The sequence below is a fragment of the Leptonychotes weddellii genome, chromosome 3 (genome assembly GCF_054177405.1).
Source record: "Leptonychotes weddellii isolate Sample4059 chromosome 3, ASM5417740v2, whole genome shotgun sequence".
Classification (NCBI taxonomy): Eukaryota; Metazoa; Chordata; class Mammalia; order Carnivora; family Phocidae; genus Leptonychotes; species Leptonychotes weddellii.
The window spans coordinates 31,780,656-31,807,813 of record NC_138371.1 but is presented as its reverse complement, the minus strand read 5'-3'; the positions used below and the strand labels follow the sequence as shown (position 1 = coordinate 31,807,813).

The 27,158-nt window shown below is 34.4% G+C and overlaps 1 protein-coding gene across 2 annotated transcripts in view; it reads left to right on the top strand.

The window, feature by feature from the left end:
• SGO2 (shugoshin 2) overlaps positions 1-27,158 on the top strand; it is a 39,518-nt gene that overhangs the window by 6,577 nt on the left and 5,783 nt on the right. Inside the window, exons 3-8 of one of the 2 annotated variants that reach the window (XM_081815339.1) lie at positions 729-904; positions 1,709-1,786; positions 9,728-9,813; positions 17,881-17,999; positions 19,079-22,285; positions 24,681-24,831. In XM_081815339.1, coding sequence (XP_081671465.1) covers positions 729-904; positions 1,709-1,786; positions 9,728-9,813; positions 17,881-17,999; positions 19,079-22,285; positions 24,681-24,831 — 3,817 coding nt within the window. The remainder of the gene's footprint in view (positions 1-728; positions 905-1,708; positions 1,787-9,727; positions 9,814-17,880; positions 18,000-19,078; positions 22,286-24,680; positions 24,832-27,158) is intronic. The other variant, XM_081815340.1, reaches the window with a different exon arrangement.

Below are 27,158 nucleotides of genomic sequence, written 5' to 3'. Positions count from 1 at the left end.
AGAATTCACATATAAATTTCTCTGCTAACAACACAGAAACATTTCTGATTTAAATTATATTTACATAGTACTTGTAAAGAGAAGGGGTCAAGTTTAGATTGCAGTAAATGCCTATAAGTAAGAGTTGGATATTTAGGGGGGAGATAGAAGATCCCACAGGGTTTAGATGATCTGTCCAACCTTATAGTAAGTATGCTCCCTTTCACTAAAGACTTTGAAAAATGGACTTTAGGAGCATTAACTGATTTGTTAATTTTAATTTGTTAATTTTCTGGAGTCACAGAAACCGGCTTTAAAATTTTGACAGATTGGCTACCCTAGTACCTATGGGCTATCGCCAGTTACAGCTTCAGAATCAGCTTCTCCATTCTACTTCCTAGTCAGAGTAGGAAGACAGGTAGGGCAACAGGTATCAGGATTGAGTTTTTGTGACTGGTCTAATTATCTAGGATACTGTGTCTATCCTAGACGTCTTCTTTCCTAACTCTGTATTCACAACAGTCTGCATTCCTCACAGCTCTTTTATTCTTCATCTTCTGTCTAGCTTTTATTTCTGCTGATCCAAACTCTGGATACATTTTTTTCAAAACTACATCTATACTGTTATTCTATTGTTTTCCAACCTTTAGTTAAAACTTACGATATATTTTGCCTAAAATAGTTTCATTAAGGGTATGAAAACTTATGAAGATATAAGTTCAATATTAACTTCTAAAATTTTTTTACAGACAATTCTTCTATTTTCAAAATTTCTTTAAAGCACAACAACAGGGCATTAGCTCAGGCTCTTAGTAGAGAGAAAGAGAATTCTCGAAGAATTACAACTGAAAAGACGCTATTGCAAAAAGAAGTGGAGAAACTGAATTTTGAGAACACATTTCTTCGCCTAAAACTAAATAATTTGGTATGGAAACTATATTGTGTTTGAATTCTGAATTATAGAATAATTATTAACTATATTATTATAGAAGCTCTAAAAAGGTTTTTCAAATCTCCAGTCATTGTAAAAAATTATTGAAAGTGTATGCCATGTTAATGAACAAACTGTTAATGGGTAGTAAAATAGGTGTCTTCAGTCTACATTCTGAATGTGCACTTGGGGCCCTGCAAGCCAGTATAATAATACCGTGATCAACATTCGATTGTTTATCATTCACAAACCTTGGTGCATTAATACATTTTAAGAAGATGGACATAATTTTTCCAATGAAAAGAGGGGAATTCCCAGAGTGTTTGTATTCTCTTTTAACCCCAGTTTTCTCCTGGCTACACACCAAATAGAATGAAGATTGTAGTCATTGCTTTCCCTTCCAACTTCCAACTCTGTCCACAGACAGGTCAGGAAGAGCCAATGGTCAGCTAGGCTGCAACTATAGCTCTAACACTGAAATGAGCAGAAATTAATTTATAGTGGAAAAATTGATCTATTCATGAGTGTTAAATTGTCTGACAAACTATGTTCACTTTCCATGGGATGTATTATTATTATGAGAAGATAGAGAAATGTTTGTAGGAAAATTTATGATTGAGAACTCAAAAGCAATCAAGGGGTGTGTGTGTGTGTGTGTGTGTGGCTATTTGAACAATAGAATGTACCTTTTTAGCTCAATATGATCTCAGTTATTTTTTAAGTCTTCTCAGCTGATGATATCCCCATGAATGTATGAATCTTAATTGATTAAAAGAGGTCTTTATTTTACACATACAGAATAAGAAGCTTATAGAAATAGAAGCACTCATGAACAATAACTTGATAACTGCAATTGAAATGAGCACTCTTTCTGAGGTAAGTAGAGTTTATGTGTAAGTAGTGTAATTTTTAAGCATTACTAAGAATAATTGAGATTCAGTAGCATCAAGGTTGGAGATTCGTATTTTAAACTTTGTGCAAAGAAATGATGACAGTATCAGTTTTAACTGGCTAATAGCACATCATTTGGTATAATTGGTTATTGAAATTTTTATATAAAAATTAGGTTTTGATTAGAACACAGGATTAGACAGTTCAGTGGAACATAATGGCCCCTAAACCACTAAAAAACAAAGAAGACGTTCATAGAAAGGTAGTATTTCAAATTAGGAAAGAATTTGTATTATTAAAAAAAGGATGGGCACAATTGAAAAACTGGGGGAAAAAACAGAGGAGGATCCTACTATACACCATTCTCTAAAATAAATTTTAGATGGATTTAAATAAAAAATATATAAAGTAAGAAGAAATTACAAATAAATTCATGTTAGATAGGAGAGGCCTTTCTATACTAGAAACAAAGAAAGATAGGAGCCATAAAGGAAGCTATTGATGGATTTTCTCACACACACAAAAAAATTTTAGAAGGCTAAAAATCATAAAAATTAAAGGCTAGTGGCAGACTGGGAAAATTAAACAAATAGGAGATAAAGCATTAATATTAATAGTTAAATAGCTCTTATAATCTATCACGAGGAAAATCAAATCACTAGAAAAATCAGGAAGTTTGGAAAAGGGCCAAATATATTGTGAAATTAACTCAATTATCTAAATAGGGAAAATAAATGCTGGGAATTAATAACTAATGAGAAGGCAAAATATACATAATAAATAAACTGAAGAAAGGTTAGTGAAGTCCCAATTTTAGGTAAATTTCTTGATAGATTCTGAAGGCAGTTTAGTGCTTTACAGGGCAGCTTTTAAATGGAATTGCCTATATTTAGATCCCAGCTCTGTTACTTCCCGGTCCTGTGACCTTGGCCTTTAACTCTTTGAACCTTAGTGTCCTCTTATGCATGGTGTAGATAATGGTAGTATATTTACAAAGAATTACTGTAATTGTTAGATGTGGCGAGCAAGTGTCCTGGCAATAGGAAGAATGCAATAAATGTTAGCTGTTATTCCTTTTTTATTATTGCATGTATATCTTCCTGTGTTTTCTAAATTTGTTGCAAATCTCTCCTTTAAAAACTTTTAAAAGTCATTTTTAGGGCTCGTAAATACACAGTCTTTGTAGTATAAAGATAGGAACTCTTTCAACCTATGTGATCAATGTTGAGCTCCTTTATCAGTTTTATAAAAGCTAGCCAAAGAGTACATACTTTATCACCTAACTTAATCCACATTTGGATAAAGAAAGGATTTGTATAAATATCCCTGTAGAATAATGTTCACAGGACATGTAGCTCCTAGCATTATTTTAAATTTGATATCTAGTACAGCCAGTGAGCAGAGATGGGTCTTACACATTTAGTACCCTTTAAGGAGAAGAGATGCCATTCACTGGGTGGGTGGGTGGGTAGGGAAAGTCAGGGAGGGAGCTCTGTTTTGCTGATCAGCTTGCAGGGCTAAATCGAATTGCCCTGAATAAATTACTAAGGCTGGAATCAGACATGGCAGTGGGGAGTGTAGAGTAGTTAGTACAGGAGTTGACTTGGAGAGTAAGAGAAAGAAGCTAATTAATTAGCAAGACCTGGAAGAACTGTGGAGAACAGTTAGCCGTAAAAACTTAGCCCTAAAAACATTGCTCAACTGTTTATTGTGAGTTATGTGATATAAAGCTCCTTCCTTCCACTGGTTCTTTAAAAAAGTCTTTAGTGAAGTCAACATTGTCCCCAGATGCTTTTTGTGTGGTTCTCTTTGGAGATCTCGAAGAGGGCTGAGATTAGCATCTGGATTTAGGAGAAGTAAAAGAGAGTAGATGCAGAAGCTGGAGGATGAAGGGACAGCATACAACTTTGGTGTCTGCTTTCTTGGACGTACTATTTAACAGATTAACTTTTGCATATCAAGTTTCGAGTTTTGCAGTTCCTTTTCTTTTTAGTTGGGGGAGAGGATGTTGGGGAATGTAGACATTCTAATATCAGAACAATATAATAAAGTATAGAAAGAAAGCTCATACGTGCTTCTGTTCTGCTTTCAGCTACTTTCTTCTTTATCCTTTCTTCTCCCCACACCTCATATGGGTAACTGCTTTGTTTCTTTATATTAAAACAAAAATATAAATATTTTCTTTATTTTCTTTCTTACACAAAACGTACTATACTATCCCTAATTATACTATGACTTTTTTTAATGTGACATATTTTGAAGATCTCTCCATTTGATTACAAGGAATGCTTCCTCATTTCTTTTTTTAGTGCTGCTTAGGATAGATCTAGAATGGATTTCTAATCTATTTAACTTAGGCTCTGGGTTGGACACTTGGGTTGTCTCTTGCTATTGGCTTGACATTAGTGTAGAATGCTTTTTCCTCTTGCATTATTAATTTTTCCCTCCCTTCTGGATTATTCCCATTAGGATGCAAAAACATTATCTCCTGTCTCCCATCTTTAAAAACATAAAAATGCAACCTTTTATTCAGATCCCCCACCCCCAACTACTCTCATTTTTCTCCTTTATAGCAAAACTCTTTGAGAGAATTGTTTACACTGTCTCCAGTTTTTCTTGAACCCATACCAATTGGGGTTTCACCACCACTCCACTAGAAGTGCTCTTCTGAAAATTGATCTCCACATTACCAAAACCTCTAGATATTTCTTGGTCCTTATGTTGGCCTTCATGTGACTTTTACAATACTACACTCTCCTAAGTTTCTTCCTACCTCTCTGATTGTTCTTTTTCAGTCTGTTTGTTGGTTTCTCTTTATTTCTCCAACTGCTAAATTTTGGGTACCCCAGAACTCAGTTCTTCTCCTTCTCTCTTCTATCTACACTTGTTCCCTAAATGATTCATCCATTCTCATGGATTTAATTGTTGTTAAATACTCATGACTCCCAAATTTGCACCTGTAGCCTGGCCAGACAATACCTAGCCTACTACCTATTTGGCATTTGTCTTTGGATGTCTAAGAAGCATCTTAAATTTTACATTTGCCACCAGACCAGTTCCTTTTGGGGTCTTCATCTCAGGTAATTGCAATTTTGTTTTCCTATTTTTTCCTCACACCCCATATCGGATCCTTTAGCAAATCCTTTTAGTACTGCCCTAAAAATCAGTCCAGAGTTTTACCACTTCTCAAAACCCTGACTTTCACCACCCCCATCCAAGCCACTGTTTTCTCTTACCCAAGTTCTTGGAGTGGCATCCCAACTTGGGCTTCTTGCTCCTACCCTTGCCCTTATATTCTCCTCTCAGCATAGCAGCCAGAGAGAGCCAATTAAAACATTAGTCTCTGCTGAAAACTCTCCAGTGGCTTCCCCTGTCATCTATTGCCCGTTATTGTCTGAAAATTGAAACTCGTGTTCTGGGTGCCTGGGTGGCTCAGTTGGTTAAGCGACTGCCTTCAGCTCAGGTCATGATGCCAGAATCCTGGGATCAAATCCCACATCAGGCTCCCGGCTCAGCGGGGAGCCTGCTTCTCCCTCTGACCCTCTCTTCTCTCGTGCGGTTTCTCTCTCTCTCTCTCTCTCTATCAAATAAATAAATAAAATTTTTTTAAAAAAAAGAAACTCGTGCTCTTTCTCTCACCTCATTGACTACTCAGCTCCTTCCACTCTTTAACATCTTCAGTCCTCACTCCTCAAACACAGGCAAGCTGCCATCTCAGGGCCTTTGGACTTGTTCTTCCTTCACATGGCCTACTCCCTTACTTCAAATCTTGACTCAAAAGTGACTTCAGTCAAGTCTTCTCTGGCAGCCCTATATAAATCTGAATCCTTCCCCACCCCTGCCCCAACATTTCATATTCTGCTTTTCTTGCCTTAATTTTTCTCCTTATCACTTAACACTATATTAGATACAATTTTACTCATTAATTTTATTATTCATCTCACCAGAACATAAAGTTCTTAAGTATAGGATTTTTGTCTATACCACACCAATGTCTAGAACCTAGAAAGCAATAAATTTTAATAAAATGTTGGATAGTGTTTCCCCATTAAGAATGATCCTGTTTTTTTAAGGTTAATATACATATTTAACTTATAATACTTCTGTTATTTAGCTTTTTAAATAAAAAAATAATAAATAATGTATTTTACGTTACTTTCTTAGCATCTATGGTGATAATCATATGGTCTTTTTATTTTATTTTATTATTATTATTTTTTTAAAGATTTTATGTATTTATTTGACAGCGTGAGACACAGCGAGAGAGGGAACACAAGCAGGGGGAGTGGCAGAGGGAGAAGCAGGTTTCCTGCTGAGCAGGGAGCCCATGTGGGGCTCGATCCCAGGACCCCAGGATCATGACCTGCGCTGAAGGCAGACACCTAACGACTGAGCCACCCAGGCACCCCTGGTCTTTCTTTTTAGGTGTATTAATATGATGACTTATTTTAGTAGCTTTCCTAATTTTGCAATTCTGGAATAAATTTCAAAAATGATTTGTTAATTGTGTTCCGAAATTCCTTTTGCCAGCATTTTGTTAGGAATTTTTTAACTGCTATTCATAAGTAAGGTTTTCTTTTTATACAGTCTTTTTTTTTTTTTTTTTGACAGAGAGCTAGAGAGCACAAGTAGGCTGAGCGGCAGGCAGAGGGAGAGGGAGAAGCAGGCTCTTCGCTGAGCAGGGAGCCTGACGTGGGGCTCAATCCCAGGACCCTGGGATCATGACCTGAGCTGAAGGCAGCCACTTAACCGACTGAGCCACCCAGGCTTTAGACATTGATAAAAATATTATAAATACAGAACTCATAAAAAGAATTTGGATGTTTCCTTTTCCTGTGATCTAGAAAAATGATACAGTATTAGAATTATTTTTTCTTTAAATGCTTTGTAGAATTTCTCTGTGAAACCTGGGTCTTTCTTGGTAGGCACGGTTGTTCTTTGTTCACTTTATTTCTCCTATGGATATTGGTTTTCTTGGGAAAATTTCTCCCTTTGTGGTCAGTTTTACTGAATTATATTTCCTTAGAAAATTGTTATTTCATTCATGTTTTCAAATTGATTTGCACAGAGTTAGCCAAAATACTCTGTCATTTTTATTTTATTTTTTTATTTATTTATTTATTTATTTTTTACTCTGTCATTTTTAAATGTTGTCTGTGTTTTATTTTCCCAGTTGACTGATTTTTTGTATTTAGGCTTTTCCTTGTTTTTTTGCCCCCAGTAGGTTAGGTAGTTATGTTTTGGGTTTTATTTTTTCCTTTAAAAGAACGGTTTTCTGGGTTTGATTTTGTTTTTTTTTAATTTTTAATTATACTATTTTGGTGTTTCAAACTTAATTAATTTTTGCTTTTATCTTTAGTAACAAGTCATTTCTTCTTTCCCGTGGTTTATTTTATTTTTTTAAAGATTTTATTTATTTATTTGACAGAGAGAGACACAGCGAGAGAGGGAACACAAGCAGGGGGAGTGGGAGAGGGAGAAGCAGGCTTTCCACAGAGCAGGGAGCCCCACGTGGGACTGGATCCCAGCACCCTGGGATCGAGACCTGAGCCGAAGGCAGATGCCTAACGACTGAGCCACCCAGGCGCCCTCCTGTGGTTTATTTTATTGTTACTTCTTCAACTGAGTCGGATGCTTGCTTTATTTTTTTATTCCTAATTCTGTAGGAAGGTACCATTTTTTTGACACTGCTCGGAAGATTTTTGTCTTTAGTTTTGGGAAATTTGACCCTGATATATCCTGGCATGGATTTCTTGGAGTTTATCCTTTTTGGGGTTCACTCAGCTTGAATATGCAGATTGGTTTCTTTTGCCAAGTTTGGGGCATTTTCAGCCGTTATTTTTCTAAAACTTCTTCAGGTCTCCCCTCTTTATCTCCTTCTGGGACTTCAGTGACGTGAGTGTTGTATTTTTTGTTATGGTCCCATAAATCCCTGAACCTCTTAATTATTTTTCAGACTCTTCTCTCTTGCTCAGATTAGTGCTTTCTGTTGCTTTAAGTTCACAGATTTCCCCCCCACTTTTGTTTTTGAGTCCATTGAGTTTTGTTTTTTTTTTAAAGATTTTATTTATTTATTTGACAGAGAGAGAGATAGCGAGAGCAGGAACACAAGCAGGGGGAGTGGGAGAGGGAGAAGCAGGCTTCCTGCCGAGCAGGAAGCCTGATGTGGGACTCGATCCCAGGACCCTGGGATCATGACCTGAGCCGAAGGCAGACGCTTAACGACTGAGCCACCCAGGCGTCCGAGTCCATTGAGTTTTTAATTTATTTTACTTTGGTTATTTTATTTTTCAGTTCTAAATTCCCATTTGGTTCTTCTTTATGTCTTCTCTTTATTTGCTGAGACTTTGTTTCTTTGCTGAGATTTTCTATTTTTTCATTTAAGCATGTTAGTGATTGCTTATTAAAGCATTTTTATGATGGCTGCTTTAAAATCCTTGTTAGGTGACAAGGTTCTTTTGGTTCTTTTCCAGCATCTGTGTCATCTTGGTGTTGGTGTCTTGTCTTTTCATGTTCACATTTAGTATTTTCCAAATTTAGGCCTTTTTCTAATTCTTGGTATGGTAAGTTATTTTGTGTTATATCTTGGACGTTTGGGTAGTATATTAAGAATCTCCAGATCTTATTTAAACCTTCTATTTTAGCAGGTCCCTCTTGACATCATGCCAGTGGTAAAGTGCCACGTACTGCCAAGTTGGAGGGGGTCAAAGTTTAGGTTTTCTACTCAACTTCTATTGTCACTCTGGAGGGGTGTCTCCTAATTGATGGATGGAGCTGGGAGTTCAGGCTGACACCACCCTGGCTGGGACAGAGGGTGCCTCATGACTTTCTGGCCTCCACTGACAGCAGGATTGCAGGAATTACGAAGGGGGAGGTTGTTACAACTGAAGAGTGGTGAAAATCCTGACTTTCTACTAGACCTCTTCTGTCACCACCATAGAGGAGAGGAAGAGGGGCTCCTTGTTATTACCAAGTAAGAATGGAAGTCTAGAGTCCCCATGTGTTCTCCACAGACATAGTTGGTATAGCGGGTGTCCTCATTACCACTGGGCTGTCCTCCCTCTCTTCTTGACCTTTTCGGACAGTACCACTTGTTTGGAGCAGAGTTGGCCTTGTTAATAGCCTGGTGAATATGGAAGTCTAGGCTCCCCATTTGGCTTTTGCACCTTTGTCAAAAATTAATTGACCAAATGTGTGTGGGTCTGTTTCTGGACTCTGTTGTATTTCATTGATCTGTTTGTCTGTATGCTAGTACTATACTGTCTCAATTATCGTAGCCCTCCAACTTTGTTCTTCTTTTTCAAAGTTGTTTTAATTATTCTGGGTCCTTTGCATTTCCACGTGAATTTTAAAATTAGCTCGTCAATTTGGCCATACTCCTGTTTCTATTACAGTTAGTACTGTAATAGAAAAACATGGTTGTGGGTTGCCTAATTTTATGGTCTTTATTAAATAATTAAAACATGTTCAAAAAATGTGTGAGAAAATTTAGAAAATATAGATAAGCAAAAACTTAAAAGATATACTAAAATCACCCAGACTTTTAATTAAAAAAGATCATTAAAAAATATAGCTTAGAAAATGTAATAATATGTTCCATAATACATATGTAGACATGAACATACTGCATATTTATGTAGAGATATCATATGTACAGGTATACACACATGTATTTATTCATATGCAGAGAAGACAGTTTGGGAGTTTATATACCAGAATATTAGTAATGATTATCTTTGGGGGCATGATAAAGGATGAACTATGTTTAACCTTATCACATTATTCTCATTCGACTACTGAAGACTAATGCAAGAATTGTTCTATTACTATTGGTATACTTGTATAATTTGGTGCTTTAATAACAAACATTTAATGAGATTAGAAATTATTTTTTCTTTTCATTTTCTTTATCCTTTTCAAAAATAGTTTCATCAAAGTCCCTTTCTACTGCCAACTAGCAAGAAGAAACGGGTCAGTAAACAGTGCAAGTTGATGCGTCTTCCATTTGCAAGGTAATTGCTTCAAACTTGGTGAAATACTTGCACACTTCTACCTAGGTGAAACTTAGAATAGTTTTTATTTAGTCTTATTCTCGAAACATAGAAAAAAATTTTAAAATAAATAATGAAAACTACTTGTTAACATTCTACCAGTAAAAGAAATTAAAGGCATAACCTAATAGAGCTAAAATAATATTCAGCTTTCCCATAGACTCTATAGAAGAAAGAGGCAAAGGTGAACCTTTAGTTTCATGGGTTTGAATTATACTCGTTCAGAGTGTTTAGATTTTTATGTAGCACATTCAGTGTTTGTGTGTGTTATACAGTGTTTGGTCTTCATCAATGTATAGTTGCCTAGTAAGGTAGGAATGAGATGGTCTGTAGTTTCTTGCTATAGGTTGTATCTCCAGGGCTACAAGAAGACTTACCCATCAATTTAGTAACCACGAGCATCTGTAGTATCCTGCTACTCTTTGGTTCTTTTCTTCGTTTTCCCTATGTCCCCACTGGCATTATGTCTTTTGCTGGGTAAATCTGATAACTATTTCTATCTTTATTATCTTGCATACTGCAATATATAAGAATTCCTGCTTTTCTGTATCTCCAACAACACTTGTTACTGTCTTTTTCAGTTTAGCCATATTGAGGGGTATTACATTGGGGTTTTAATTTTAATTTCTGTGATAATTAAGGAAGTTAAGCACCTGTTTATATGTGTTTATTTTCTATTAGTTTGTCTATTTTTTTTTTTTTTTTACAAATTTGCTGTTCTTTCTATACATTGTGTGTAAATTCTTTGTACATTACAAATCTTTTACTCTATGACTTGCCTTGTCACTCTCTCAATGGTATCTTTAGATGAAGAGAAGTTCTCTATAAAAATCTAATTTATATATTTATATATCTTCATCTAGTTATCGCCCCCCCGCATGGTTACTACTTTCTGTGGCCTCTTAAGAAAATCTTTACCAGTTGGAAGGCCATGAGGCATTCCCTTACATTTTTTTTTAGAAGTTTAATTATATTGTGAAGAATATAAATCAATCAATCAATAGCAAGCTTTAGTATTTTCCCTTTTACATTTAGATCTTCAGTCTACCTAGAATTTTGGATATGATGTAAGGGAAGGGTCATAATTTATTTGTTTCATGTGGAAATCCTGTTGACTTTGTATGACTGGATGTGTATATGGATCTGTTTCTGAACTCACTATTCTATTACATGAGTTGTCAATACTACATCATCTTAATTACTAGCTTTATAATAAGTCAATGTTGATAGTGTGGGTCTCTATTTTATTTATTTATGTTTTTGTTCTTAAATAATATCTTGGCTCTTTTGGCCCCTTTGAATTCTAAGTGAATTTTATATCAACTTGCCAGTTTACATACACACATGCACTTACACACACTCTCTTTCTCTCTCTCTCTCTTTTGGAATTTTGATTGGGATTACATGGAATATAGTTCAGTTTGGGGAAAATGGACATTTAATAAAACTGAGTGTTCTATGAACATGGTATATCATCATTTATTTAGATATTATGTATTTTCTCTCAGTTTTATACTTTCTTGAATAGTTATTGCACATCTTAGATTTTTCCTACTTATCAGATATTTAGTGGTATTCAGAATGTTACTGTTTTTAAATTTCATTTTCTTTTTGATGCTAGTATATAGAAATAAAATTTTTGAATATTGACCTTGTTTCCAGTGACCTTGTTATTAATTTTAATAGTTTATCTGTAGTTTTTTTTTTCATTTTCTATGAATATAATTTTATTATTTACAAATAGGGACAGTTTCTCCTTCTCCCCTTCAGTTTGTAGGCCTTTAATTTTTTTCTTATCTTGTTGCAGTGACTACTTTTTGTTCAATAATTAATAAAAGTACTAATGATGGACATTCTTATTGTGTTCCCATTATTTAATATGTTTGCTTATAGATTCTCCTTAAGAGATAAAGAAGTTCCTTTGTACTCCTGGTTTTCATGAATGGCTTTTTAATTTTATCAAATGCTTTTTATGTCACTATCAAGAATACATTACTTTAAAAAAAAAAAAGAATACATTACTTTTTTCTTTTTTCTATTAATATAATTATTTTTAAGATTTTTTCTATTGATGTAATGAATTTGATATTTGAATGTTAAATCACCATTACGATTCTGCAATGAACTGCTCCTGATGATACATCCTTGATATATCACTAAATTTTACTTGCTAATTTTTTAAAGGATTTTTCCTTGTATGTTAATAATCAAGATGCTTTATATTTCTTTATTGTAATAATTTGTCAAGTTCTGGTATTTATATTATGCTGGTCATGCTAAATGAATTGATAAGTGCACTTATTTTTTGTTTTCCAGAAGTACTTACGTAAATATTTTTTTTTCCTTTAAATGTTTGGGAGAAGTTATCTGGGCCTGCGGTTTTCTTGTGGAAAGGTTTTTGATGACATCCCATTTTAATAGATACAGGAATATTCAGGTTTTCTATTTTTTCTTATGGTTTGTTAATTTTTTGTAATGTTTGTCCATTTCATCTAAAATATCAAATTATTGGCATATAGTTGTTCATAACAGCTCTAGTTACATGTTTAATGTTTGTAGGGTATGCAGTGATGTTCTCTTTTTCTTAATATTGACTCTTTGGGTTTTATAAATTTTTTCTTTATTAGTTTTTGCTCTAGAGAGTTATCAATTTTATTTATCTTCGCTAAATGAATTGTCTTTTGGGCTATGTAGATCTTTCTTTTTAGTATATTTGTTTCCTTTTGCATTTAGTCTGCTCCTTATTATTTCTCTTTCTGTTTTGCTTTTTCTTTCTTTTCAATTTAAAACTTCTATTATTCCTGTTATCATTTGTTTCTCAAGCTAGTTTAGATTATTAAATTTCAGACTTTTTAAAAAAATATGTATTTAAGGCTTATTTTTGTGTAAGTACTGCTTTAGCTGCACCCCACAATATTTGATATGTCATGTCCTTATTATCTTGGAGTTCAGAATATTTTCTACTTTCTGTTCTGATACATTCTTTGACCCTTGGATCATTAACAAGCATATTACATTTCTAATCAGCTGGGTATTTTTTTTCTAATTACTTTTTGTTTTTGATTTCTAGCTGATTTCCATTAGTTACAAAACATAGATCAATGATTTTATTCTTTTGAAATATATTAACAACTTGCATTAGGACACAACTTGGTCTAATTTGGTAAATATTTTGGGTGCATATAAAAAGAATGTGTATTTTGTGGTTGTTGGATGCAATACTTTATATATGTCAGTTGTGTCAAGTTTATTGATTATATTGTTCAGAACTTCCATATCCTTCTTGCTTCCCTTGTCTATTTATTCTATCAGCTACTGAGAGAAATGCATTAAAGTCTCCCACTATGATTATGGAATCATCTATTTCCCTTTTAGTTTGTCAATTTTTACCTTATGTATTTTAAAGTTGTTAGTAGATGCATATAAGTTTAGGATTGATTTGTTTTCCTGATGACTTGTTTACCAGTATGAATTATTTCTAGAAATGATTCTTGCTTTAAAGTCTACTTGTCTGATAGAACATTTCCCTGGTTTATCTTTTTCTGTAACTTTACTTTCAAACTCTGTTATATTTAAAATGCATATAAGTTCTTTTTTTAAAAAAAAATGAATTCATTGTAACATCTCTTTTAATTAGAATATTTAGTATGTTTGCATTTAATATCATTGACAGTATAATTGGATTTGTATGTGCCATCTCATTATTTTCTATTTGAGCAACTTGTTTTATATTCTTTTTTCTCTAAATAAAATATTTTCCATTATTTAATTTTTTTTATCTATTAACTTGTTTTCTTCTACTGTTCCTACTCTAGTGATAGCAACATTCATCCTTAGATTTTTTTAACTCTTTAATACATGTATTTTAATCCCACAAATTACTACTTTCATTGTTTGTGTAGTCAAGATTCATTTAAATTACCTACTTAAGTTTTCTATTTTTTCATATTGCTTCCTGCATTTTTTTAAAAGATTTTATTTATTTGAAAGAGAGTGAGAGAGAAACAGAGCGTGCACGCGCACAAGAAGGGGGAGGGTCAGAGGGAGAAGCAGACTCCCTGCTGAGCAGGGAGCCTGACCCTGGGCTCTATCCCAGGACTTTGGGATCAGGGCCAAGCCGAAGGCAGATGCTTAACCAACTGAGCCCCCCGGGCGCCCTGCTTCCTGCATTTTTTAATTGCATACCCATTCACAGTTGTTTTCCCCTGCTTTATTGAGGTAAAATTCACAAATAAGCTTCCTTCATTTTGATATTTCTTTTAAAGATAATTTTCCTTCTGCTGAAAGAAATTCTTCATTATTTTTTTCAGTGCAGGTCCTGGCAATGCATTCATTCAGCTTTTGTTTTTCTGGGAGCATACTTATTTCATCTTCAATTCTAAAGAGTATGTTTGCAATTATAAAATTTTAGGTTGGGAATTACTTTTAGAAATTTAAAGGTATTATTTTATTGTCTGTGGCTTCTGTCTTTTCTTTTGAAAAGTTAGCACCTTTTTGCAAGTTGAAGAAAGACATTCATTTCTTATTCTGGTTTGCTCAGTGTTTTTATAATGAATTTGTATTGAATTTTATAAAATTTTTCTTTTGTATCTGTGGAGAGAATCATGACTTTCCCCTTTATATCTGGTTTCATCAATGTTTTTTCTCAGTTTTTCTTCTATTTCATATTTCATTGGTGTCTGCTCTTTATTATTTCCTTTATTTTACTTACTTTTTAAAAAAATTGAGATATACTTCACCTGTCTGTTAATGTGGTGACTTCAATTTGCGTTAAACCAAATTTATATCTCTCAAATAAATTCCACTTGGTCATAGTGTATTATTCTTACTATATATTAATGTTATGAATTGATAACTTTTTAAAAAATTTTTTGTCTGTGTTTTTAAGGGATATTGGTCTATAATCTTACCATATTTTGATGAGTTTTTTTTTTTAAGATTTTATTTATTTTTGTGAGACAGAGAGTGTGTGTGCATGAGTGGGAGGGAGGGGCAGAGGGAGACTCCCAGCTGAGCAGGGAGCCCAACGCGGGACTCCATACCAGGTCCCTGGGAACATGACCTGAGCTGAAGGCAGATGCCCAACCGACTGAGCCACTCAGGCACCCCTCTTTGATGAGTTTTAATAAGAGTTGTGCTGGCTTTGTAAAACAAGATAAGAAGTATTCCCTCTTTATCCATTTTATGAAAGAGTTTGTGCAACTGGTATTTCTTCCTCATGTGTTTGAAAGAATTAACGAGAAGTAATTTGGGCCTGAGTTTTTAATTATTAATTTGATTTCTTAAATAAATATGGGGCTTTTCGGATTGTTTCTTTTCAATCAATTTAGAAAATACTTGTTTTTCCAGAAAATCATCCATTTCATCTAGGCAGTCATATTTATTGGTATATAAAGTTGTTTATAATATGCTGTTATTATTCTTTCAATGCCTGTGACATCTGTAGTGGGGTTCTTTCTCTCATCCCTGATATTGGTAATTTGTATCTCCTTTTTTTTTAATTTATCAAGCTGGCTATAGTATTGTCAATTTTTCTTCCATTTCATATTTCATTGGTTTCTGCTCTTTATTTCCTTTCTTCCACTTATTTTTTAAATTTGAGGTATAATTCACATAACAAAGTTTGTCATAACATGAAGTGCATCCTTTTAAAGTGTACAGTGGATTTCAGTATATTCACAAAATTGTGCAATCCTCACCACTAATTCCAGAATATTTCCATCACTTCAGAAAGAAAGCCTATATTCATTCACAGTCACTTCCCTTCTCCTCTTCTCCATCCCCTGGCAATCATTAATCTGCTTTCTGTCTCTATGGATTTGCCTATTTTGGACATTCCATATGAATGGAATCACACAATAAGTGGCCTTTTCTGTATGGCTTCCTTCACAGAGCATAACATTTTCAAGTTTCATCCATTTTATAGCATGTATTAGTATTTCATTCCTTTTTATGACTGAATAATTTTCTGTTGTTTGCATATACCATATTTTGTTTATCCATTCATCAGGTAATGAACATTTGGCTATTTTACTTTTTGGCTATTATGAGCAATGGTGCTTTGAACATTCATGTAAAAGCTTTTGTGTGGACATAGTTTTCAGTTTATGCCTACAAGTAGAATTGCTGAGTCATAAAACTGTATGTTTAACTTTGGGAGGAACCGCCAAACCGTTTTACAAAGCTGCTGCATTGTTTTACATTTCCATCAGCAAACTAGTAGGTCCTAGTTTCTTTGCATCCTCACCAACACTTGTTATGATCTATCCTTTGATGATAGTCATCTAGTTGGTATGAAGTGGTATTTCACTGTGGTTTTGATTTGGATTTCCCTGATGATTAATGATATTGAGAATACTTTCATGCTCAATATTTTCATATTGAGCATATTTTCATGAGCATTTTATATCAGGAGCATTCTCTATTGGTTATCTTTTTCTCTTGAGTTTGAACACTTTTTCCTAACACTTTATATTTTGAATAATATTGGATTGTATCCTGGATATTGTGAGTGAATGTTGTAGAAAGTCTGGATTCAGGTGTGTTCCTCCAACAAGGTTGATGTTTTTATTTTATTTATTTATTATTTAAAGATTTTATTTATTTGAGAGAGAGTGAGAAAGAGAGCACACAAGCAGGGAGAGGGGCAGAGAGAGAGGGAGAAGCAGACTCCCTGCTGAGCAGGGAGCCCAATGCGGGGCTTGATCCCAGTACCCTGAGATCATGACCTAAGCCACCCAGGCACCCCTGATGTTTTTATTTTAGTAGGCAGTTACCTTATCTGAACTCAAACTTATTATTTCCCTGTAGGGGGCAACATATGAAATCTCCTTTTGGTTCTTTTATCCTTAGCTGGGCTGGTTGGAATCTTCCTCACATATATATGATCTGTGGGTTAGCCAGAGACTTGCGGGGGGCGGGGGGCAGGGGAGTTTACACACAAAATTTGGGACTCCCCTCTCTACCTCTCCTGTTATTTCCCCCCATCAAACACACTTTTGCAGCTGTTTTAATTGTCCTTAACTCTTACCTTAAATCAGTAAGAATATTGATTTCTAACTTTTTAAAAATGTGGCATGGCTGAGGTTGTAAACTCACCTTTTTTTAAGTGTTAACACCCCTTTATTATTTACTTGCTTTTTGTTTACTCTCCAGTTACTTCAGGTAATTTAAAAATATTTTATCCAGAATTTATCATCATTATGTTTGATAGGGCTGATTCAAAAATAGCTCTTTTTCCATTATCAGAAGCAGAATCTCTCTCCTATGTGTTTATTTTTGTTAACTGTTTCTTCAAGTGACATAGAAATTTCCTCCCAATGGCTATTCTACTAATAGTTGCCTTTAAATTTTTAACAAATATTTGTCAATAGTTATTGTTATCATTATCAATAATTTTTAAGTATCTGTGATATGTTTGGCATTCAGGGCAAAATCTTTATCATTGAGGGATATTAACCCTCATTCTTTGAATTCAAGGTCAGTTTAATTATTTCTGTGGGTTTCTGTGTCCATCCCCCCCACCCACCCACCAAATAGATTTACCTACTTCAAGAATATGGCTTTAGTTTACATGTATGCCTTTTGTAAACATAGCAAACTTTACTTCACACGTAACTTTACATACAATTGTACTTGTTTCAAACTAGAGACAGTTTTGGTATTCCATAAAATTAATTGTAAGAAAGGTATAAATACTATATATGAGTATTTATAAGTATGTTTGAAGTTAATTCATTTTATTAGTATTATTATCCTAATGGCCCAACCAGTGATTATATCAGTTATATCTTTTTGAGGCCACTGGGGATATGGGGGTAAGAAGCATTCCTGTTTTATTTCAGGTTCTAAACTATTAGAAACTATCTCTTTCCTACCTATAATTGTCTTCATTGAACATAAAAAGATACCAGAGTGGGTTTGTAGTTAGATCTTAAATAAATGGAATATAAAAAGAACTATCCATGTAATTTTCTAAATAATTTTTGTAAAATACAAAATTCCTCATTCATTTCCACTTGCCTTTAGGGTTCCATTAACTTCAAATGATGATGATGATGATGATAAAGATAAAGATGATGACAATGTTATATCAAAGATATCACCTGATATTCCCTCTTCAGTATCAACAAGACAACCTTTATCAAGTCAGTATAACTTGGAATTGTTATTTCTTAGAGAAAATAATCACGATATGTGTGGTTTAGATGATCCCGGGATATTTTTTCTATTGTTGATATCCTTCCCAAAGGTGAAATTTTTAAAATTAGTTTTGAATATTAGTATTAAAAAGTTACATTCATCAGATTTTTTCTTGAGGCCCATGGTGTATAAACAGTTAATAAGTTAGATCTCTTATGTTATAGACTTGCTAACTTCCACTATTTAAAACTGCTGTTAAAAAATTTAATTTTTAAGTAAACATGCTGACAAATGTCTGGTCCACAGTGGTCTAATGCTGTTATTCTGTGAGCAGTATTTAGAAATGAGTACACCTAAAGAGCTTTTCTTGTTATCTTATTAGCTTACAAATTGAAAAATACCATATATTTATTTAGTTTCATCTTCTTTTCATAGACAAAAAAATTGGGGGCCTAAATAGATTTTATGTCACAAAATCTATAGCCAAAGCAAAAACTTGAGCCTGGATAATGGTTGAGCCAGAGAAAATGATGACACTTATGTTTTATTTACGTGGTTATTTCTAAAATAATAATCCTTCAGGGGAGTCTGGCTGATGTATTTATCATAGATTTGCAGCTTGGATTATGGAGCGAGAAGTACATTTCATTTAGAGCGTAGAATTGTTTTTCCTTTATAAAAATTTATGTGTGTATATATAATTTTATATAAACTTTAGCTGCCTGCTGATAGCCTTTTGATAGTAATCCTTATCAGAGTCATCACTGTTATTTGGGTTCAGTTGCTGGCCTTCTCCCACTTAGAAATATATGTTAATGGCTCTACTGTCAGCTATACTCTACTGTTGGGGCCAAGGCAGAGTGAATTCTTAGTATATATTTTCCATAGATACACATGTAAAATGTCTGAATACATTGATCATTCTACTTTATTTTTATCAGCGTAGATTCTTTCTAAGTGTCTGAACAGAACACATTGTCAGAATCCTTTCTGTGAAACAGCTTGATTTTTAATCTTATTTGTTTAAAATAACAAATTCCTTGTCATTACTTATTTCCGAATTTTCTTTCCCTTTATTTTATAGAAAGTCATTTCCATTCAGACCAAAATTCCATGAGTTCTCCAATGAGTGAGATGAAAAATGCCCAGTCAATCAGCCACGGAAAGGAGAAACCATCTCTCAGTAAAGTAACGGAAAGGAAAAAACATGAATCATCTCAGGAAAAAAATAATCCTTCTGTTGACAGTTCTCATGGGACAGACTTAGATCAACAACACATTTCAAATCCAGAATTAAATTGGAATAATGAAATAAATGATCATACTAATGAAAAGAATATTAAAATGCAAGGAAATATACAGTGCCTTCCTGACTCATCGGAGTCTACAAGTGAACCTACTGCAGAGTACATGAATCCATTTGAGGGTAGTGATGACTTTCAGTTGCAGAAAACTGTGTATGATGCTGACATGGATTTAACTGCTAGTGAAGTAAGCAAAATTGTTACAGTTTCAACAGGGACTAAAAATAAAAACAATAAAAAATCAAATGATTGTGAAATAAAAACTTTCAGAAAAGTGAAAGATTCAAGCTCTGAAAAAAAGAGAGAAAGATCAAAGAGACAATTTAAAAATAGTTCAGATATCAATATTGACGAAAAGGTTGAAAATGGACCAGAAAAAAGATCAGTTGTCTTAAATGGCAAAGGGGATTCAGAAGATCCAGATTTTATTTTCAGTACTGAGCAGATGATTCAGTTGAACATACTGAAGAAAGTAACCCTTCATAATGGCTTTGATCAAGACGACAGACAAAGTACACAGTGTAATAAAAGAAAGAAAAGAATACATGTAACAAATGAGCAAGAGGAAGCATACTCTTTCTCCCAAAGTTCAGATAAATTCCAGCAGGAGAGTAAATTTGATATGGGTCAGAGTTCTTTAGCTTATCATAAAAGTAAAGCTTCTAGACAGACATTTGTGATTCCTAAGTTAGAAAAAGGTAACTTATTCTCAAACCAAAAGAATAAAGAAAGCACTTCTGAAAACCTAGAAGTCACAAGTGAATTTCAAACAGCTGATCTTTCCACCAAAGGTAATGAAAGTTTATGTGATTATGAGGCCCAGAATATGTCAGATTTGAAAAAGCATGTCACTGATACGCAGCCTGCTCAGCAGAATGAATCAAAAATAAATGAGAAGCTTAGACAGAAAGTAAATCGGAAGACAGAAATAATTTCTGAAACAAACAAAGCATATGGGGATACTGCTAAAGATGTGCACGGCCCAGGAAAAGGTAACTTTTCCTTCCAAACCCATGAGGATAAAGAAGCCGTCTCTGGAAACCTTAAAGTTTCAGATGAGTTTCAAAAACCTGCTCTTTCCACCATTGATAATGGAAACCTGTGTGATTGTGAGATCCAAAATGTGTTGGATTTGCAAAAGCAGATCACTGATGTGTACCCTGTTCAGCAAAATGAATCAAAAGTTCATAAGAATCTTAGGCAGAAAGTAAATCGGAAGACAGAAATAATTTCTGAAGCGAATCATTTAGATAATGACAAGAATGTATATTTCCCAGAAAAGGGTAGTTCTTTCTTCCTAACCCAGAAGGATAAAGAAATCATCCCTGAAAATATAAAAGGCCCAAGTGAATTCCAAATACCTGCCCTTTCTACCAAAGATAGTGGAAGCCTATTTGATTATGAAACTCAAAATGTTCTGGGAATAGAAAAGCATATCCATGATATGCAACCTGCTTGTCAAAATGAATCAAAAATAGATAAGAAGCTTAGGCAAAAGGTGTGTCGGAAGACAGAAATAATTTCTAAAATCAACCAAGTATATGAGAATGATGACAAAGGCATACATGACCCAGAAAAAGATAGTTTACATTCTCTAACGCAAAAGGAAAAAGAAATCATCCCCGAAAACCTAGAAGACACAAATGAGTCTCAGGTAGCTGATCCTTCCACCAGAGGTGTTAGGAACTTATGTCATTATGAGACTCAAAACATTTTGGGGGTGAAAAAACATGTTACTGATATGCCACCTACAAAGCAAAATGAATCAAAAATAAATAAGAGGCTCAGGCAGAAAGTAAGTCGGAAGACAGAAATAATTGTGGAAATGAACCAAGTAAATGAGTTTAAAAAAAAAGGTGTGTATGACCCAGAAGAAGGTAACTTCTTTTCCCTAACCCAAACAGGTAAAGAAACCATTTCTGAAAAATTAGAAGTCACAAGTGAATTACAAACAGCTTATCTTTCCACCCACAATAATGGAAATTTGTATGATTATGAGACACAGAATGTGTTGGGTTTGAAAAAGCATGTGACTGAAACGCAACCTGCCCAGCAAAATGAATCAAAAATAAATAAGAAACTTAGGCAGAAAGTAAATCGGAAGACAGAAATAATTTCTGAAAAGTACCAAATATATGGGGATAATGATAAAGATGTGCATGATCAAGAAAGCTGTACAAAAGATCTTGCTTTTCAAGTAAATATATCTAAACAAAGACTTGAATGCCAAGGTATCATCAGTGGATACTCTATGGAAATTGATAGTAATGAAAAGGAAAATTGTGATCAAATTTCAAATCCTTACAAACTAGTTAAAAAGCATGGGAAAGAATCATCAGGCAAGGCAAAGATTTTTGCAAAAGGTAAAAACAAATCTATTTCGCAGTTATCAGATTCTTTACAGACGTCTGTCTCCCTAGAATCAGGTTTAAAATATATTACTAATGAAGCAGATTCTGATCCTGGTAAGCATAGGGACCTACAGGAGAATCTGAAGGAAAGCTCCACAACTCTGAATGAAAAAAGAGCTATCCCTTTTGTGGAAGTGGTAAAAGAAAGAGAGTGCCAGGGCAGAAAAGTAAACAAAACGGCATCTAAATCAAAGAAAAGAAAGACCGTCTATCCTTCTTCAGATAGCCGTAAGGTAATGCAGATAATATCTGACACTGACCAGGGAATATCAGTTGAATCTGGACAAGCTGGTGAGGAAAAAAATTCAGAAAATGAGAGAGTTGTCAAAATGAAGCCAGACTTTTACAAAGAGGTGTTTCAATCTTTATCTCAGGTCTATTCACCTAACATACAAGATTCTTCCTTTAAGAGTATGCATGAGGAGTCAGTACCTCTGAGTATTTCTCCTAGTAAAAATCTGATGATAAAAGAAAATTTTGCCATGGAGAGCTCACCAATCTTTCAAGTAAGTGATGATGAACATGAGAAGATGAAAGGGATGAAATTCAACCAGAGAACACAAAAATCAGGAATAGGTAGGTCAATAGCTGAAGTGACCAAGTTTTAAAAGTATTGTCTTTTTTCACTTAACCAGTATTTTCTATTGTAACTGCTATTTTTATGGAGTTAGGAACAGTATTTAATTGTGTAGCCTGAACTGTAGAACAATATAAAGGAATTTAAAGAAAGTTTAATATTTTAGGAAGATAACAGAGTAGTGTCTTGGATATTTATAACCTAAAAAACAGATTTGGCCTTTACCCAAAGTTGTCTGATTTGGTGTTTTAGAGGATTAAAAAATAAGTAATACCAAATCCTGGGACACCTGGGTGGCTCAGTCAGTTAAGCATCTGCCTTCAGCTCAGGTTATGATCCCAGGGTCCTGGGATCGAGTCCCATATCAGGCTCTTGCTCAGTGGGGATCCTGCTTCTCCCTCTGCCTACCGCTCCCCATGCTTGTGCTCTCTCTCTCTCTGACAAATCTTTAAAAAAAAAAAAAAGTAATACCAAATCCTTTCCTCAGAATACATGTATCTAAAAATAACAAATAAGAAATACAGTGGTAAATGTGGTGAATGCTCTAATAAAAGCACACATGTGCTAACAGATATATGGGGAGGGGTTTGGACAAGAGGAACCTGCAAAGACATCATGAAATAGGTAGCATTTTAGGCCGTAAAGGATAGGTAGGATTTTTATCTTTAGTGTTTACTTTTTATTTTCCCCCAGTTATTAAAAGAATACTCATTGCAGAAAATTGAAAGTAGAAAATCAGAAAATAGGAGGAAAAACAATCACCCAAAGAACTGCAGTCAACATTTTGGCATGTGCATACAGAGTTGAATCTATGGAATTTAAAAATATGTATCTGAAGGCATGCTATATATAACATTAGTTATCCCATTTTTTCCCCTTAAACATTGGATCCTAAGGATGTTCCTTCATTATTAGAAATTTTGTGACATTGGACATTCCCATATCAATCAAAATTTTCTACTGGGAGACTAACATTTGAATATATATGTATGCAGAATACTAGAATTTTTTCCCCATTTTATTAAGAAATAATTTATATTACTGTATAACTTCAAGGCATACAGCTTGATGGTTGGATTTACATGTATTATGAAATGGTTATCACAGTAGGTTCAGCTAACATCCATCATGTCAGATGGATAAAGTAAACAGAAAAGAAAAAAGAAAAAAAGTTTTCTCCTTGTGATAAGAACTCTTGGGGTTTACTCTCTTAACTTTTTTTTTTTTTTAGAGAGGGAGGGGTGGGGTTGAAGAGCAGGGGAAGAGGGAGAGACTTTCTCTGTGAAATAAATAAATAAAATCTTAAAAAAAGAGAGAGAGACAATCCTAAGCAGGCTCCACGCGTGGAGCCCAATTTGGGGCTTGATTTCACAATTCTGAGATCACAACCTGAGCCGAAATCAAGAGTTGGATGCTCAACCAACTGAGCCACCCAGGTGCCCCCTCTTAACCTTAGTCCTTATTTATCTTATAACTGGAAGTTTGTACCTTTTGACTACCTTCCTCTTTTTCCCCCTCTCTCCACCCTCTGCCACCTCTGGTAACCACAAGTCTGATCTCTTTTTCTGGGTTTGGGTTTTGGTTTTTTGTTTTGATTTTTTTTTTTTTTTAAATTCCTGATGTGAGATCCTACAGTATTTGTTTTTCTGTGTATGACTTATTTCACTTAGCATAATGCCTTCAAGGTCCATATGTGTTATCTCAAATGGTAGGATTTCCTCATTTTTTAATAACTGAGTAATATGCATATATTAACATAGGCACACACCCCCCACAACTTTATCCATTCATCCATCGATGGACACTTAGGTTGTTTCTATGTCTTGGCTTTTGTACATAATGCTGCTGTGAACATGGGGGTACAGATATCTTTTCAAGTTAGAGAACACTAGGATTTTGATGGATAAGGCCATTCCGGGAAAAAGGAATACTAAAAAGAAGTGCAAAAATCTAGAGTTACAGTCCATGATAGAGGACTGGTGAGCCATCTTGCTTCTCTCTATTCCTCATGATACCTTTCACAGAGTAAGCAGTTGATACAAATGTTGAATGAATGTGTAGTAATTTGTATGATTCTGTGAATAGAGTTGACCCGTGAAGGATTTTTATCAGCCTATATGTGATTTCAGAATAAAAATGTTATGGTATACTTTGGTAGGTTGTTTCAAATTTTAAGTCTCTTCTCATTGCTGGGGAAAAAAACTGATTCACAAATAATTTCAGTGCTATTATTGTAATATTTAAAATTATAACTTGATTATTGCTAAGTTTAAAAATTTGCTGCCAGTAATTTGCAAACCACTAAATATCCCATATCTGATATTTCTATATGAGGATATCCCATTTCTCTTTACATATGTTTATAAATATTTGTGAAAATAATATTCTTTGCAGGTGGTAGAACACTACAGGACTTGACAAATACCAGTTTTGTTTCAAATAATGCTGCTAAAGCTGAAAATAAGTCAGAAAATCCATCTGTAGAGCCACCAAGCCGAAGAAGAAGGTGTACTCCTCTCTCTTTAAAGGAGCCAAATCTCAAAAGGTAAGTATTTCAGTGATATTAAAATGATTTCAGTGTGATATTATAAACTATATGCTTTAAAAGAAATTCCTGCCTGAATTAGTATTTGAACATTTCTGAATATCAATATATTTTTGACATATAATAATCACAGTATGATCTGGGTAAGATTTGAAGAAATGTCTTCTTTTATTCTTTGAACAGACTTTGTAAAAAAAACTTTGTTCCCTATGATTTGCAAACCACTATTTCCATGTCTGTTATCTTCATTTGTGTTCCCTAGAAGAATTCAAAGTAGCTTATTTGTTCTTTAGCCTTAAAGAGTAATAGTCTTTTTCTTTCTTTTTTTAAATTTCAAACAGGGCGCCTGGGTGGCTGAGTCAGTTAAGCGTCCAACTCTTGATTTTATCTCAGGTCATGATCTCAGGGTTGTGAGATCAAGCCCCGAGTTGGGCTCCATGCTCAGCAGGGAGTCTGCTTGAGATTCTCTCTCTCCTTCTCCCTCTGCCCTACCCACCCCCATGCGTGTACATGCTCTCTCTCTCTAAAATATCTCTCTCTAAAATAAATAGGGTCGCCTGGGTGGCTCAGTTGGTTAAGCATCTACCTTCGGCTCAGGTCATGATCCCAGGTCCTGGGATCCCTGCTCAGTGGGGAGCCTGCTTCTCCCTCTGCCCCCACCGTGCTCTGTTTGTCTGTCTCTCTGTCAGATAGATAGAGAGACAGACAGACAGACAGATAGATAGATAGACAGACAGAGAGATTTGTCTATTTTTTTTAAATATATAAAACATACCCCAACAAAGGGAAAATAGTACTCCACCTTCTTATCCACCATCCCTCAGCTTCAATTGTTATCAGTATTTTGCCTTATTTATTTCATCTATCCTTTTTTGTTGTAGTATTTTTAAAGCAAATCCCTAATATTGGGTCATTTAATTCCAAAAACACTTCTGTGTATCTCTCTTAAAAAAAGGAACTTCTTAACAAAACTAGATTAATAGTGATCACAGCAGTTATCTATATGAATTAGCAACATTTTTTACTGTCATCTAACAGCCAGTCCCTATTCAAATTTCTTTAATTATCTCAAAATATATCCAAATGCCTTTTACATGTGTTTTATGGAAAATCTCACTTTTTTAAAAGGATAAATGAAGTAGCCTGTTTTGCTGAACCCAATCATATTTGGGATCATATATTCAAAAAGATAGAGAAAACTATCCTTAAATTTTCTCATCCTTTGCATTGTTTCAGTATTTACTTCTTTTATAAAATGAAAGGCCAAGTTGATCGTTCTGACAGGTATTTTGAAACAATAACAGGTGTGGAGCAAAAGCTCTCATTCACTGCTGGTGGGAAAGCCAAAGGGTACAGCCATTTTGCAAGACAGCTTGGTGGTTTCTTAGAAAACTTAACGTATACTTTTCTGTATGACCCAGCAATCACACTCCTTGGTATTTACCCAAAGGGGTTGAAAACTTATGTCTACACAAAAATCTGCACATGGATATTTATGGCAGCTTTATTCACATCGCCAAAACTAGGAAGCAACCAAGATGTCCTTCAGTAGGTGAATGGGGAAATAAACTGTGGTATATCTAGACAGTGGAATATTACTCGGTACTAAAAAGAAATGAGGTATCAAGGCATGAAAAGACAAGGAAGAGTCACAAATGCATTTAACTAAGTGAAAGAAGCCAATCTGAGAAGGCTACTTACTGTATAATTCCAACTATATGACATTCTGGAAGAGGCAAAGCTATGAAGACAGTAAAAAGATCAGTGGTTGTCAGGGAGGGGGCAGGGGAGACAGATGAACAGGTGGAGCACAGAAGATTTTTAGGGCAGTGAAAATACTCTGTATGATACTATAATGATAGATATTTGTCATTATACATTTTTCCAAACCCTTAGGATGTACAACACCAAGAGGGAACCCTAAGATAAACTATAGGCTTCAACTGATTATGATGTGTTAGTGTAGATTCATCGTGAATAAAATATATACAATGCTTGTGATAATGTTGACAATGGGGACGGCTAGGCGTAGGTAAGGGCAGAGGGCATATGGCAAATCTCTACCTTCCTCTCTATATTATTGTATACCTAAAACTGCTCTAAAAAAATAAAGTCTTAAAAAAAAACCCAATAACCAACACATTGTAGCAATACAAGGGAGGGTGAGAGAGAAACAAAAGTGAAATAAAGGATCAAACAGTTTTTTATTTTTTTTTTATTTTTTTTATTTTTATTTTTTAAAGATTTTATTTATTTACTTATTAGAGAGCAAGCGAGAGAGAAACAGCATGAGAGAGGAGAGGGTCAGAGGGAGAAGCAGGCTCCCC